The sequence below is a fragment of the Phyllobates terribilis genome, unplaced genomic scaffold (assembly GCF_046119375.1).
Source record: "Phyllobates terribilis strain yellow unplaced genomic scaffold, ASM4611937v1 Scaffold_3__8_contigs__length_932513732, whole genome shotgun sequence".
Taxonomy (NCBI): domain Eukaryota; kingdom Metazoa; phylum Chordata; class Amphibia; order Anura; family Dendrobatidae; genus Phyllobates; species Phyllobates terribilis.
In genome coordinates, this window is record NW_027362763.1 from 488290907 (window position 1) to 488307200 (window position 16294).

Genomic DNA, 16294 nt, shown 5'->3' on the forward strand with positions numbered 1-16294 from the left:
CCATGCATTAAAATGGTTCCTGGGTGTTACACACACCCATGATCATAGAAAATGAAGAACACTATTATATACTGTTGAGACAGAATGGCAAGAGGCGTGAAACCATGGACCATGCGAATAACTACAACATATGGAAGTGTCAATCATAGTGCATGTGGCAGAATTATTGCAGAAATTTCTGCAATTGAAAATCAGATTCATTCATCGGAATGGGTTGTTTTTTTTTTACACATAGGTACTAATTCATAAACGTGTTCATGCTGGCAGAAAACCCTTTGAAAAGTTGCTAAATTTTTGCCCAACATGAGGTTGCACAAAAATGTTTTGACTATTGGTATCTGAGCCAGTTTGATCAGCGTCACCAAAATGGGCTTAGCTGGGGGTGGAACAGGGGAGGGACGGGGCTGGTGACCTTACCAGGGACAGGAGTGAGATTTGTTGTGAGGCAGATGGAGTCGCATGTCACATTTCAGACCTTTCAGCTTGTGCCTCTTAATTAATCAGTCAGCACCGCTGACTCCAACCATCCCCTCATCAAGATTGGGGGAGGTAGTGATAATCGGGGGGGGATAGTTTTGCCATGCATTTTTTAGTTGTGCACCTTATACAAGTATAAGAAGTATATATACAAGTATAACATATTGAAGCCTTGTGTATCACTTGTATAAGGCGCACAGCCAAAAACCACATTTGCAAAACTTAGGCAATTTCCCAAACAATTATGCAGTTTTGATGGATGCCTTACTACCTCTACATATACTATTTTATAGAGCCGTATTGTATAAAAAATCCCAGGGACTTATTAACTATCCAACAACATTTTTTTTAGTCACATTACATTAGTTCACATAATTTTCAGTTGCTAGCTCCACATACATAAAAGAATTTTAGGTCTTATACACTTAGCAGACGGGATTTAATAGGGAGAAGGCTTTGAACTAAAAAGTAGGCACTTTGTGAGTTGCCGCATGATACAGCACTGTATTACAGATAGATACATTACTGTACCTTAGGCATAATATGGTATCCAATGAGCGTTTTTATGATGAAATCAGAAGAAGGTACAGTATGGTCTCATAGGCCTTATATAATATCACAGCCCCGTACTATTCCTCACATATTCTGCTAGAAGAAAGCCTTTCAAATGTATAGAACAGGTTTTTTTTTCAATTACAGAAATTTGTGCAACGAAACTACCTGGTATGAGCATAAAAAACCTCTTACAAAAATCACAACCACACGTGTGGGGTTTATTATTGAAAATTTGCACGTGAAACAGGTCGATTGTTGTCTAAAACAACATATTGGGCCTGATTCATCAAAGCTCTCACGCTAGAATTCTGCAAAAGCGTTGAAAAGGTGCAACATTTATTTCCAACTCGGAGTTGTGTCTAAATTTTGCAAATTTTGGTCTACACGCCAGTTTCTATCAGCTCCGCCAAAATGGGCAGAGCTCAGGCGGGATGGGGCAGAACGCCACAGCCTGTCTAAGTCATGATGAGCTGTAGTGTTCTGTATACCAGAGATCTCACTTCAGTTCCCAACTGGAGTTAGACTTCTGACGTAACACAGAGAAGAGCATGCCACTCGTTAGACGCTCCAGGCGTTCACCTCTTCATGAATCAGGAGCACCCTGATCCTAGCATGCCCCCTCATCAAGACCAGCACGAACAACACCGGTCTTGATAAATCAGGCCCATTAGTTTTAGAACGAAGTAGGAAATTCCTGTTGACATTTTTATATCTCAAATTCTTTCAAAAAATCATAATTTAATCTGCTATCATGTTCTTAAAATAATAGTCTCTTCTTCTGCTCAGTTTTCAGGACTTTATCTCCTGTCCCTCGGCACAATTCTGGTTGGACTGGTGCTCTACTTCTCCACCACAACTTACGTGGCCCAGGATCCTAGGGTCTACAAGCAATTCCGCAATCCATCAGGACCTGTAGTAGAACTGCCCTCTAGTGCACAGATGGAGCCTTCAGTGACATACACAAGCCTAGGCCAAGAGACAGAAGAGGAGCCACGCGTTAGAGTTGCCTAAATCAAGCATTTGTTTTTTTACCCGCTGAGGTCTCAGTGACATCTGTATGTCCATAATCTCTGTATTGTGCATAGAGAAAAGGCATTTGCCAGATACATTTACATGAAGGGACTTGACAGCAGGAACATGAAAAGGGTTTTGAAGGGATGCAAGAAATGTCCAACACCAACAGGCGCGGGAACACCTGGAGTCATAGATATGACAGCACTATTTATTCATGAGTGTGTAATCTCTTAGGGGGTAGAAAAAAATGTTGTAAAAGGTTATATTACCTCAATGTTTACTTTTACACATGTCTTCATGTGATATATTGCCAAGATTTTTATTTTAGTACAATTTACATCATGTAGTTTTCACAGAACGTTCCCTTTCTTACCCAACTGTGGTTGCTTAATTAAAGTGACTTGAGTATAACGAATGACATTCCTACTGGTTCACTGCCAGCTGCCTCCGCTCTTTAGCCCAGGCAATCACCCAGACTGTCGGTAGCAAAATAAGTTTCCGGCAGAACTTTTATAATACATTAGGTTTGTACGTCTTTTTTACCGTCCATTTGCCAGATAAATAGTATTCTAATTTTTCATGCTTTAACTGAATATCCTAAAGCAGCTAATGGTTTTGTCCTGTGGAACCTAAGTGCTACCGATCAATATAATGTGCTACAACTTCTCCAGTGCCATAAATAATCACAAATAACCTATATAAGCACATTCTAATATGCTCATTATTTCGCTACTATCACAAGCAGGTTAGATCAGTTTTCACTACAATATAGTTCAATCTCTCTCAAACGTTCAAACTATTGTAATTCAAGTACATGATTTTAGCAACACATTACAGATGGTCATAGGAATGCAAAATAATATAAATATTTTCTGTAATTTTCTATGGCATGGAATAATATTCAGCATACCCTACAATTCCCAATATCTCCTTAAAATACCCGTAATTAAATATACCCTTTTATCTGTTCCCTACATACATTTACTAAATTAACAAGAGCTAGAGGACAGTTCGGGAATATGATTTCAGGATCGGACTACATGGTTTGTTTGTTGTCTGTTACCATGGAATCAGCATAATAGCTGTAGAAACAAAATAATAGCAAATTTTCACATTTGCTTCTTTATTACTGTATGCTGAATACACTGGTATAATAAAAATGGCAGTAAAAGTCGACATAGCATTTTTTAATTCTATCCACCAATTGTCATGAGAAATTTGTACAATTTTTGCCCTAAGGTCCCCAAAATGTTCTTGTCTAAGCAATAAATAAAAACAGAATACATAGCTATTGGCTGATATAAAAATCCTGAATATTAAAATTGGGAAAACATATACACCGGCTTAAATTACGAGTCAATCCAGACAGCCTCAGAAATTGAGAGAGTGGATGCTGTGCCTACTTTTGCAGCACAGACATGTCTTTTTATTATCAAGGAGCAATACGGACATGTAAACGCTACCAGGCCAAACTCAGGGATAACAAAAAAAATATATAGATTAAATTTTGATCTTTGCCAGTGCTACGCAGTTAGACTCACCACACATACAAAAATTGCATTGTGCGCAAAATATATACAGGGTCAGAGATTGTATAAAGGACAAGTAGAATACTTTATGAGGCGACAATATTGCAATGCAAAGGTTATGACATTTGACCACAGTTCTCTGCTTGCTAGTACGAAAGATTTATAAAATTTATGGATAGCAATATCTCCCTGATTACATGACTCCTACTTCTCATTCTACCCAATGCGTCTACCAGCTCACATATTGTCCAGGCTGCAGTGTTTTACCAAGGATCCATGCGTATCGTAGCTCACACCAAGACTGTTACTGCCTCCCCTAAGGGAAGGGACTCTTTCTAACTACAGTATTGGTATTTATTTTTATTATGCCAAATTGCTTATTATACTTGGAATTAGGTATTTAGTTGCAACAACCCATGTAAGATGTTGTGTTCCTTTTTTTTTTTTTACTTCGGATGAAATGATTTTAATGTATACTTTTTGTATCAATCTACAGTATAGTGCATATGCTTTATGTTGTGCTTTCCAGTTCTATTCATGGCACAGCATTGTGCCCATCTTCACATTTCGCACACATTCTGTATTGGGTATTGTTTACGTTGTTCCATATGGCAATTTATGGCCTTGGGATTCAGACTGTGTGCCGGGAGTGTTCAACCTGGTAACATCATTCAAAAAGTAATGTTAAGCTGGCATAGCTCCAAATGCTGCAAAATTTACCATTATCAATGATCTAACCATGGAAGTATACAGCTATGGTGCAGATGTGCCACACTTTCACAACATTGATGGATGCTATTACACTTGTAAAGCAAGTCTAAAAAAATTACACCAATGCCAGCAATGCATTTGTCCATATATATTGAAAATTGCATTTCCAGCCTCCGGTGCAACTGATGTATGAATAACTCTTCCTAACCATAACTGTATAGTGTGCATATGGTGAAACGGGCTCTAAATCATCAATTATATTTATTTTTATGCACTACGTCTATTTGTAATAAAAAAAATACATGTGCAAAAAGAAGAATATTGTCCGCTCACCTTGCAGGAGCATTCATTGCCTCGCCAGAGAGCAGCTGAAAGAAACCAGGAAAAACCAACAAAGGACCCAGCGAAAAACGGCTTCCAGTATAAAACTTAGCTTTTATTCAGCGGTTAAAAAATGTGCTCCAAACACTTTAGCTAGTGTGCAATTACAGAGGTTAAGACCTAAGCGTTTCGACACCAAGTCTTAATCATGGTCTATTTAGCCTTTTTTAACCGCTAAATAAAAGCTAAGTTTTATAGTGCAAGCTGTTTTTCGCTGGATCCTCTGCTCGTTTTTCCTAAAAAAAAAATACATGTTGCAGAATTCTAGCTTTCAGCAGAATTGTCAGACATTATGGGAGAATGAGCTGTTTTACTTGGGACATACCATAAACATGAACAGCATCATCACAGCGTGGAGCATTGCAGAAAGAGAACACACAATCTCGAAAAGTCACACATTTCAGTATTAACAAACTCAAAATTACAGTCCCTGCACAGCATAAGTCTGCAGCTGTTTTTTACTCCCACAATAATTTTAATTTCAACTAAAAATATACTTTCTTTTCAGCTTGACAGTATCAAAACGTATTCAAAAACCAAACTTATCATGTCACCAATCACATCTGTGAAGTTCGAGTCCAGTTCAGGACATGCAGCAATTCGTTCCAGCAGACATTTCTCACATACCCACATAATAGGTAATATATCTGAGATCAGTCATACCCCACGCTGATGTGGATTGTAAGCATCTTGATTTAGAATACCACTATAAACATGTGCCAGTAGAATATTACGGAACACCAATTTATATAGGGTATATAAAATGCAACAGATCTGTTGTAGGAATTTCTGCAGCTGAAAAACAGTTTCATTTTACCGAATGGGGCTATTTTGCCAGCACATGGATTTTTTGGAAGCCCTAGAAATGAGACAATCTCAGACATTTTTTGCAACAAATCTGCTGCTGTGTATATAAATTGAGAATTCAATATTGGTCAATAGGGAGAAAAATACAGAACCAGTGCATCTATCTATTGGTAGGTGATTTGGGGTATTGATGATACATAAAATAACATGCTCTTCAAGGGAAGCTATTATCTGAACATGACCTACTGACTAAATAGTAATCTTGTCATTTTCACACTGACCACTTAGGCTTTTTTAGACTCTACATTACTGTTTTAGGAAATAATATGTGTATATAGACTATCTTTTGTGCCTATTGTGTATGGTGGACCATGTGTAATCAGCTGTTACAAGTCATTGTAATCCTGCCAGGGATGATATAGAGCCTAACTGAAAACTTCCTTAAAGGATAGGAAGTGTGAGTCTAAAATAGTAACAATGTCCAGTGCCAGAATTTCCAGATTACTATTTTTTTTTATAAATAAAAATTGTGATATGGAAGAAAAAATAACATTGGCAACATTTTTTTTTAAATAAATGTAACAAAGACTTGATTTAAACAACAGGTCATTTAGTGATGATAGCTTCCCTTTAAAGGGACTGGACACTTTATTTTTATCTCTATTATAACAAATATTTTGGGAGACATTACTGTGGTACTTACTAAGTCTCTTATGCTCTCCTTTGTAAGGTGCCACCTGCTCACTAGTGTCACAGACTGCACATCTCTCCGGTGCAGAAGATAGCCGCTGATGGAGGATATGTGACCTGACATGCCCCTCTATAGGAAGCCATGTTAGGAAGAGGAGTGCTAGATAATTACAAGGAAGGCAGCACTGCCAAGTACAGGAGAAGAACCGATAATACTGGTTTATTTATAACAGCCACAGAATCAGGAACCCAACACATTTGTTAATATAAAGATAAAGTGGCCGACCACTTTATTGTAAAGGTAGCAGCAGTAGAGATGAGCCGAACAATGACTTCTCTGAGTCCATTCCAATGTTTAGAGTTCTGGGGAAAGTCCGTTACAGAGAGAGAGAGAAAAATTTCCAGCTCAAAAGTTCGGGTCTCCATGTTTTTCAATGGGGTCCAGGTTCAAGTTCAGGTACAGTTCTGGTACCGGAACCAAACTTTGGAATAAAGTTCGGGTCGTGTACCAGCACCCGAACTTCCATGGGTCCACTCATTAGGGAACAAATCTTATTTAACTTTTTAAGTTTTTCCTTCTCAATTCATACCACAGCTATGAATTTTTATTTTTCTGTTGTCTAGGTTTGGCATGATGCAAACTATGTTTATGGTGAACTGTTGGAAAACACGCCGGGAAACTGTCCCAACATAAATATGGATGTTGCCATAGAGTTAATCAGGCAAAGTTATTCCAAGCAGATGTCCACTTGGCATATGTTTGCCCGTAATATGTTGGGATCTTGCAGCCTCCAATGTACTGAAATGGACATTCAATTCCATTTCAATACAAATGTATACAACAATAAAAATCTCTTCCCATTGCAGTCAGGTACAGACTGGTTGTAATAGGCATACAGTGTGTTACGGCTATCCATACATCAGAGTGACCATTTCAAATGGTCCCTCTGAACATATCCATCAAACACAGTGTGAATTAATCCTTAGCTAATCATAGTTATCAAACACTCAAATTGCTAAAGAAGCTTATGAATATCTTAATTGAGAACAATGTTCATAATGGGCAGTGACAATTTGGGAGACCAAGCTTTTGCAGTAAATAATGTCTTTTATCATAATTGCAAATGGATGAATTTTTGGACATATTACCCATGTCATGTAATGTTTTAAAGTCCTGTTCAATGCTGTTTGTATTATTTTTATTTTTAAATCTTTGTTATGGAAATCTACCCAATAATTGCCAAAAGGATGGTCTTGAGAACAAAAAGCACACACCCTTTGGCGTAATGTAAAAATCTGAACAAAAAAAGAGAACCATACAGGTCCTGCATTAATAAAACAAACCCTTCTCTGTTTTTGATATTTGCATGCACCTAAATGGACTGACTGTGGCAATGTAATGCCTGTAAATTGTTATAAAATTATAATAAACACTTTATGAAGAATGGATCGTTTTGTTCATTACCGAGGGCCCAAGGAAGTCCTCTTCTGCATTTGAATTGACAATTATTTCAAATCATTAGAAGTGTTGCTGCTTTACTAATGAATGGCCGCATAAAACAATCTTATAAATAGTCTTTTTATTTTTACATGTAATATGATGCACAGAAAATACATTTAGGCGAAAGAAAACAGTTAAAAGCCCAATTACAGAATATATCTATCACACTCACATTGGAATATTAGTGCCCTATCACCATACTTACCAAGTTTAAAAGATCTGTAAGGCTATGTGCCCATGATGCAGAAATGTTCCGGATTTTTCCTGAGCGTTTCTGCATCTCCCTGGCAGAAAACACATGTGGATTGTACATGCGGATTGTACATGCGGATTGTACATGCGGATTGTACATGCGGATTGTACATGCGGATTGTACATGTGGATTGTACATGCGGATTGTACATGTGGATTGTCCATGCGGATTGTACATGCGGATAGTACATGCGGATTTTACATGCGTTTTTCCTGCCAGGGACAAGCGGAAGTGAAGCGTTCTTCACATGCATTTCCACATGCGGGTTGTCAAGCGCTTTCCAAGAGATTTTAGCATCACTTGGAAAGTGCTTGACAACTTGGTCACACTATATAAATCCATGCAACAGGCATGGATTTATATAGTGTGACCGTAAAGAATGGTAAAAAATAAAAAAATAAATATATACTTATTTTTTGATGGCCCCCGGTGTCCTTGTCTCCACTGATGCGGATTCCATGCGTTCCAATGCAAGTCAATGGTGGCGAAAACGCCGCGTTTACACAAAATAATTGGTAGTGCTGCGGATTTTTCCGCAATGATAATCCACAGCGGAAATTTCCGCAGCATGAGCAAAGCACATGCGGATTATCATCTACCAAGTATTTTTTAAGCGTTTCTGCAGCGGAATTGCCGCTGCGGAAACGCTTAAAAAATGCATAGTGGGCACACAGCAAGGTAAGCAGGCATGTAACTATACTTGGTGCTGGGACTGCAGTATAACCAAAGCCCTGGGCTTTAGGGGAGCTCAAAAGGTCTTTTTGACCCATATAAGAATACTGATACTATTCAGGACCTGTAATAGATGGGGCACACGAGCTTCAAGTTACACCACTGAAGGTAAAGCATATGTAGTGTGTAATGACCGGAGGTCCGAGAGAGATCCAGTGAGTCACAAACTGAGACAGAGACAGAAATAAACAACACTTTCTTTACTAAAACAGGGATTAGGCTAAAATTCAGTATTGAATGAATCAGTCTCAGGTTCTACCTGGGACACTGTCTCTACTAACTACACACAAACAGCAAAAGCTGAAATCAATCTGCTAATCTCAAGGTTTCCAGTTTATGAGAATTATACTAAATCTGGAACAATTTTACCTAAACACTGTGTCAATCTAGTGAGGGTGGTCTATAGGGACCCCCTGAGATGGTACATTGAGTATAATCCTACCACTATTAACAATAACAATGCATGAAACTATACCAATTGCTCTTATAAAGCTATTATAAGGATACCCGGGTATTTTAAAGTTACGATACCGTTAACCTCAGATGTAGTCTATCACTAGAGATGAGCGGTGTTCGACTCGAACTGTTCGCCAATTTCAAATTCGAGCTGTTTTGGGCGGTGTTCTAGCCGTTCGGCGAACACGAACAATTTGAGAAAAATTCGGCTGTTCGAGGTTATGTTCGATAACTGTTCGTGCACCAAAATAATAACTGGATTTTTTCTCAGTAATGATGAAAATTAATGTTAATAAGCAGTTTGAGTGTACAGCGGGGCGGGGGGAGGGGCAGGGGATGGATCTCTGCAGGAACAATGAAGATCTCCATTTTTTTTTCTCTTTCCCGCATTTGCAGTGGGGAGGTGCAATCTGTCAGCCTATCAGCAGCGCACACACGGAGCGAACTGCTTTTTTCACACAAGCAAGGGCATGTGTCATTGGCAGTGTATGTCACATGTCCTTGCCCTATAAGACCAAGCCATTTTCCCCGTCGCCACCATTTTCTCACTGCTGCAGCTGCGTGTTAGACGGCACCGCTGTCGCTGTGTGCGCTATACCTTGTTAATTTCAAGCCAATTTTCGCACAAATCTACAGATAGCTTGGGAGTAGGGAATAGTTGTGATTGCAGTCCTTTTAAGGACTAGGTTACATCATTTCCTACGACTTTTATCAGGCAGGTCTGTGCTCTTAAATAGATAGATTGTGGGAGTAAAGACTAATTGTAATTGGAGTCCTTTTCAGGACTAGGTTACATCAGTTCCTATCAGTTTTTGCCAGGCAGGTCTGTGCCAGTGCTGTGCAAGTTTTTTTCACAGCTTTTGGCTAAATCTAGCAAAGCTAATCCTTTTTGTCCTCTTGCAGTGTGTGTTAGTCAGTGGAGAAGCCTATCTGTGTTGCAAGCTACACCACCTGTGTATAGAATACAATTTTTTTACTGCACCTAGTGAAGTAAAACCTTTTGGGCATAGCATCATTCTATTAGTCCATCTATACTGACCTCCATCAGGTTGAAAATTCAATATAATTTTTTTCTGCATCTAGCTCTGAAAAACTATTTCGGCTTCTAGCAGTGTGTGGGACTTGTTCTATTAGTCCATCTATACAAACCTCCATCAGGTTGCAAATTCAATATAATTTTTTTCTGCATCTAGCTCTGAAAAAATATTTCGGTTTCTAGCAGTGTGTGGGACTTTTTCTATTATTCCATCTATACTAACCTCCATCAGGTTGCAAATTCAATATAATTTTTTTCTGCATCTAGCTCTGAAAAACTATTTCGCCTTCTAGCAGTGTGTGGGACTTGTTCTATTAGTCCATCTATGCTAACCTCCACCAGGCTGCAAATTCAATAAAAAAAATTTCTGCATCTAGCTCTGAAAAACTATTTCGGCTTGTAGCAGTGTGTGGGACTTGTTCTATTAGTCCATCTATACTAACCTCCATCAGGTTGCAAATTCAATATAATTTTTTTCTGCATCTAGCTCTGAAAAATTATTTCGGCTCCTAGCAGTGTGTGGGACTTGTTCTATTAGTCCATCTATACTAACCTCCACCAGGTTGCAAATTCAAAATATTTTTTAGCTGCATCTTGCCTGTAAACTAATTTTGGGCATATTAGCTGTGTGTGGTACTCATTCTATTAGACCATCTATACTAAGCTCCACCAGCTTTCAAATTACTAATAATTTTTAGCTGCATCTTGCCTGGAAAATAATTTTGGGCATAGTAGCAGTGTGTGGTACTCATTGTATTAGGCCATCTATACCAAGCTCCACCTGCTTTGAAATTAATAATAATTTTTAGCTGCATCTAGCCCGTAAAAAAATTTTTCTTCCCAATAGTGGTAGCAATAGAAATATGGGGTGCGCTCCTGGCTAACAAAAATATACGCTTCATAACAAAAAACACTAGCCTAGAGCACTGCATTAATAAGGTGGCATCATCGTCTCTCCCGTCTACGCCGGCTAGCATTCCTGTGCCTAAAACACAATGCATGGGTCCGCGCTAGCCACGATGCTGAGGGGTCTAAATCTGCTGCTAACGCTTTATCACAATTCAATTGGCAGATTTTCACAGAGCTCCTCCCCAACGCCCACCCATCGGGCAACAGTTGCCCACCCTCCCTATGGGATCTAGTGGCGAATAGTTGATGCCATTAATCAGAGCGTCAGTTGCCCCGTCGACATGGCAAGCATACGGTAAGGCATGGGAAGAGTGGACACGACTAGTAGCAGGCAGACGGGTTGACCAACGTGAACAAGCCAGATTACAAGCCACCATAGAATTTCTCCACCAGCTAATGATGAGGGGCATATCAGGGGCGTCAGCGCAGCGGTGTCTGACCAGAGTAGCATTTCACTTCCAACTACTGAATTGGGGAGATGTGACAAAGAGATTCATCATCAGACAATCCATAAAAGGGTGGAAAAGGGGTCAGCCAAGTCAGGAGTGTAGACGTCCCGTCCCGTGTCACTAAAACTGATTTCTCACATCATATCCCTAACACCATTAACATGACACTCACAATTTGAAGCAACACTACTGTCTACTGCATTTGCGATCGCCTTCTTCGGAGCGCTATGCATATGCGAATTAGTCCCTCAATCCAAAATTACCACCAGTGGAGGCTTATTACACCAGGACGTAGTCATAGCCAATAATGCAATACGTCTACGTATACGCCAATCGAAAACGGTTCCAGCGGGCAGGGGCACTTGGGTACTTCTACAACCCACAAACGGTACGCTGAGTCGGGTAACAATAGTAAAAACATATATAACCATCAGATCACAAAGTAATTTCTTCCTATTACACATTGATGGAACGCCATTATCAAGATACCAGTTCCAAGCTATATTTAATAAATGCATAACATCAGCAGGGAACCACCCCAAAGATTACGGGACACACTCATTCAGCATAGGCGCGGCCACGGAAGCAGCAAGATCAGGTCTGTCAGAAACGGAAGTTCAGAGGATAGGGAGATGGCGATCCACGTGTTTGGCGAGATACATAAGACAGGACTTGTTATCCTAACGTGGTTTGTTTCTTTTACAGGTGACGCTAAGCCAACAGTGTGGGTGATAGGCCACTCGCATATATATTGGGCAGAAAAAAGGGCGAAAGTCCGCCCAGGCAGGAGGAAATTAGAGTTTTGTAACAAACCTGGCGGCGTCCTGGCATAGTGGTCCATCTCCCACTGTGCAAGAGCGCGCACTTGATCTCCAGTCCAGTCTGCTAGCCTGGCTTCCCTCCATGCTGTCTGCTTGCCTCTGTTTCTGCTGCTTAAGGGCGGCGCCCGATCACTTCCTGTTTCTTGTACCTGCTGCAGACACACCCCTGATGCGTCCTCAGCCTATTGCTGTCTGTCACCTGGTATTTAACCCAGCTCCTCCCAAGAAACCCTGCCTGAGCATTGTGTTCTGTCAGTTGGCTTCGGTCACTGACGTGCCAGGTCCTGTCTATGTTTCCTGCCTTGCGGTATCAGTTCCCGTGTCTGAACTGTGTCCTGTCTGAACTATCTTCTAGTCTGTTGTCTTCTGCCTATCCTGGAGGCTGTATTTACAGGCCAGTGTGAACACGCTCCTAGCCTGTTCTTTCTGCCTTCTAGGGGCCGCATACCTAGACCCGTTCCTGTATCTTGCCTGTTCCTGTCTGAACACGCTCCTAGCCTTTTCGTTCCGCCTTCTAGGGGCCGCATACCTAGACCCGCTCCTGTATCTTGCTGCTGTGTCTGTTCTTGTCTGAATACTCTCCTAGCCTGTTACCTGTTTTTCTCTATGTCCGTACCTTCCCTTTTCCTGCAGAATCTGATCCCGTACCTAACTCCTACTCGTTGTCCCTGTACTCCCGTTTGTGAGTTTGTGGCCCTCTCGCTACTTCATTGCAAGTATCCTGTGTGTACCTGGTTCTGCCTTTCCCTTCCAGTCTGTTCCATGTGAACAGAGCCCTGTCCCCTCTGCTCTCCCTTTGCTCGCTGCTCCGGCAGTCTCGCTCTGCTCTAACCCTTTGCTCGCTGCTCCGGCAGTCTCGCTCTCCTCTGACCCTTTGCTCGCTGCTCTGGCAGTCTCGCTCTGCTCTGACCCTTTGCTCGCTGCTCCGGTAGTCTCTCTCTGCTCTGACCCTTTGCTCGCTGCTTCGGCAGTCTCGCTTTGCTCTGACCCTTTGCTCGCTGCTCCGGCAGTCTCGCTCTGCTCTGACCCTTTGCTCGCTGCTCTGGCAGTCTCGCTCTGCTCTGACCCTTTGCTCGCTGCTCCGGCAGTCTCGCTCTGCTCTGACCCTTTGCTCGCTGCTCCGGCAGTCTCGCTCTGCTCTGATCCTTTGCTCGCTGTTTCGGCAGTCTCATCCTGCTCCTCTCTCGCTCACCGCTCCAGGCGGCCTTGTCCTGCTCTTCTCTCGCTCACCGCTCCAGGCGGTCTCGTCTTGTTCTGCTCTTGCTCGCCGCTCTGGGCGGCCTCACTCTGCTGTTTGTCCACCGCGTCTGCGGTTCTGTTCCTGAGTCCCAGTCTGTACTGGGTCCTATCCACTCAGTGCTCCAACCTGTCGTACCTGCCAGTACCTCCCTGCCTGCATACCAGTCGTGCTTACCAGCATCCGCCAGTCTGCATACCAGCCGTGTCTGCCTATACCCAGCAGTCTGTGTGCCAGCCTAACCTGCCTGTTCCTGTATTCCCCTGTGTGGGTCAACAGCCGTGTCCGGGGTCTGTCCTGGAGTAGCACCTGGTCCTTCTGCTCGGTTCCTCCTTGGTGCACTGGCGTCGTATGCCATCGTGCACCCTGGTCAGATCGGGTGGATACTTAGTTACGTCCCTCCAGGCACTACATATACACGCACACACCACTCAGCTCGGGCGTGTGCATTACAGCATGCTCAGGCCATGGTTCCCGTTGAGCCCCACGGCCTTCGCTCTCTGAGACTTTTTCCAGCGAATACGTGCTTCTAGAAGAAATTTTTTTTTTTTTTTTGCTACCAGCTGAGTTTCAGGCGAATTACGCATCCGTCCAGATGGATCTATCAGCACTCGTTCCTGCGGATCCACCACGGTACTATGGGGATCCAAGACTGAGTCGTGCATTTGTGGAGCAATGCATGCTACACTTCAAGTTCTACCCTCTTTGTTTTCCCACCGATCGGGCTAAGGTGGGATTCATGATGTCTTACCTAGCGGGTGATGGCTTGAAATGGCCACTCAGCCCGGGCGTGTGCATTACAAATTTCATAACACATATTTCAACTGGAGAGGTATTAGAGGCCTGCTATGGCCACAGGTACTAATGGAGGTAATCAAGGTAGGGAGAGAGGCAAGAGGTCCGGTCATCTTAGTTATGCAGGCCCGGGGAAACGACCTAGGTCATCACAAGAGCGCATAACTAATGGCAATAATGAAACTAGACACTGAGCGCTTCAGAGAATTTTTCACAAAACTAACTATAGTATGGTCAGAGATTGTGCCGATAGCGGTATGGCAAGGTGCGCGAGACATCACGGCCATCGAACGGACAAGGCGGGTAATAAATACTCGGATGGCAAAATTTAGAAGAGACAGAGGCGGTGTAGTGATACAACACCGACAACTGGAGGGAGATAAAGCAGGCCTCATAATGCCCGACGGTGTTCACTTAATGGATATTGGACTGGACATACTCCTGTCAGGACTCCAGGACGGAGTGGAACAAGCGTTAAGAGTGATGGATGGGGGTAAGAGTCCTGCATACGAGTACGCAGGATCCTCCGTGGCCTGGAAATAGAAAGGACATGTTGGAGAGTTACACTTGTTGGCCAACTTGCCGGTGTGGAGACCCAGGGCATGCTGCAACAAGCTGAATTATTTTAGAAATAAAATGCCTTTCTAATGGAATGAGTATAAAGAGTTAATAAAGCTGTGACCGATCCTCACCCATCCAGTTGTAAGAGTTACATTATTGTATTGTCAAGGAAAGGGGGGCGGTAGGGGGGCTGAGCGTCTGGGTTTGGTTGGGGGTCCCCACAGTCTGCCTAAACTAGATGCAGTAGAAAATTCTTATTAGATACACAGGCGGTGCAGCTTGCTTCAGAGCTGGTCTACTACGCTGACTAGCAGACACTGAAGCTTTGGAGCAGACCTCTGAGTAAACAGCTCTTCAGACTCAACCATCTGTGTTACCCCAAGCCATAGTGTATGTAGTTTCTTGCAGTTAAAAGGGGGGGGAGCGACCCAACCCACCTGGAATTGACGATGCCAATGTCACGTAAAACACAGCAAAGGGACTCCAAAAAGAGTCTCCATTTTTTCCAAAAATTTTGGCACAGACACCACTTAAGTGGCATCAATTGCCCCAGAGTTGCTTAAAACGGTTGGTGAGATGATTTTACCAAATCCTCAAGCTTTTAGTCTCCCCAGGATGACACAGGGGTAGAAAAGTCCTTGCGGATCCATGATTTGTTCATCTTTATGAACGTGAGTCTGTCTACATTCTCAGTGGACAGCCGCGTGCGCTTATCTGTCAGCACACCACCAGCAGCGCTGAACACACGTTCAGAGAGAACGCTGGCTGCAGGGCATGACAAGATCTCCAAGGCGTGAGTGACGAGCTCCAGCCATTTTTCCAGATTGGAAGTCCAAAATGAGCAAGGGTCCAGTGACACAGTCTTGGCTTCGATGTTCACTTGGAGATACTCCTGTACCATCCTCTCTAGGCGTTGACTATGTGTCAGACTTCTTGTCTCCTGTGGCCTTGCAAATGATGGTCTAAAAAAGTGGTGAAACGATTTCACAAAATTGCTGTTACCAGCAGATACTGTGTTACTGTTACGGTTTGAGTGATCAAGACTCGACAGTCCCACGGTTTGCAAGTTAGAACTGTGAGATTCACTACGTGCACCACTGGTGTTTTGTGGAAAAGCACATGTAAGATTCTGCAACAGCCTCTGCAGATACTCCTGCATGCGTGAATCCCTTTCTATGGCAGGAATTATTTCGGCAAATTTACTTTTGTACCGGGGATCTAAGAGTGTGGCAACCCAGGAGTCGGAATTACTTTGAATTCTGACAATCCGAGGGTCATTTTGCAGGTAGTGCAGCAAGAAGGCACTCATGTGTCTTGCACATCCAGGAGGATGTTGTGTGCATCAAGTCCTTGTTGTGTTGGTAGCGAGGTAAGAATCAT

At 42.4% G+C, this 16294-nt stretch overlaps 1 protein-coding gene across 1 annotated transcript in view; it reads left to right on the forward strand.

The window, feature by feature from the left end:
• The window catches only part of SLC35F1 (solute carrier family 35 member F1), a 687614-nt gene extending 680005 nt beyond the window's left edge, over positions 1 to 7609 (forward strand). The window contains exon 8 of the mRNA XM_073675924.1: positions 1819 to 7609. Within this exon, the coding sequence (XP_073532025.1) occupies positions 1819 to 2043 (225 nt within the window). The 3' untranslated portion in view covers positions 2044 to 7609. The remainder of the gene's footprint in view (positions 1 to 1818) is intronic.
• Positions 7610 to 16294: the final 8685 nt, after the last annotated feature.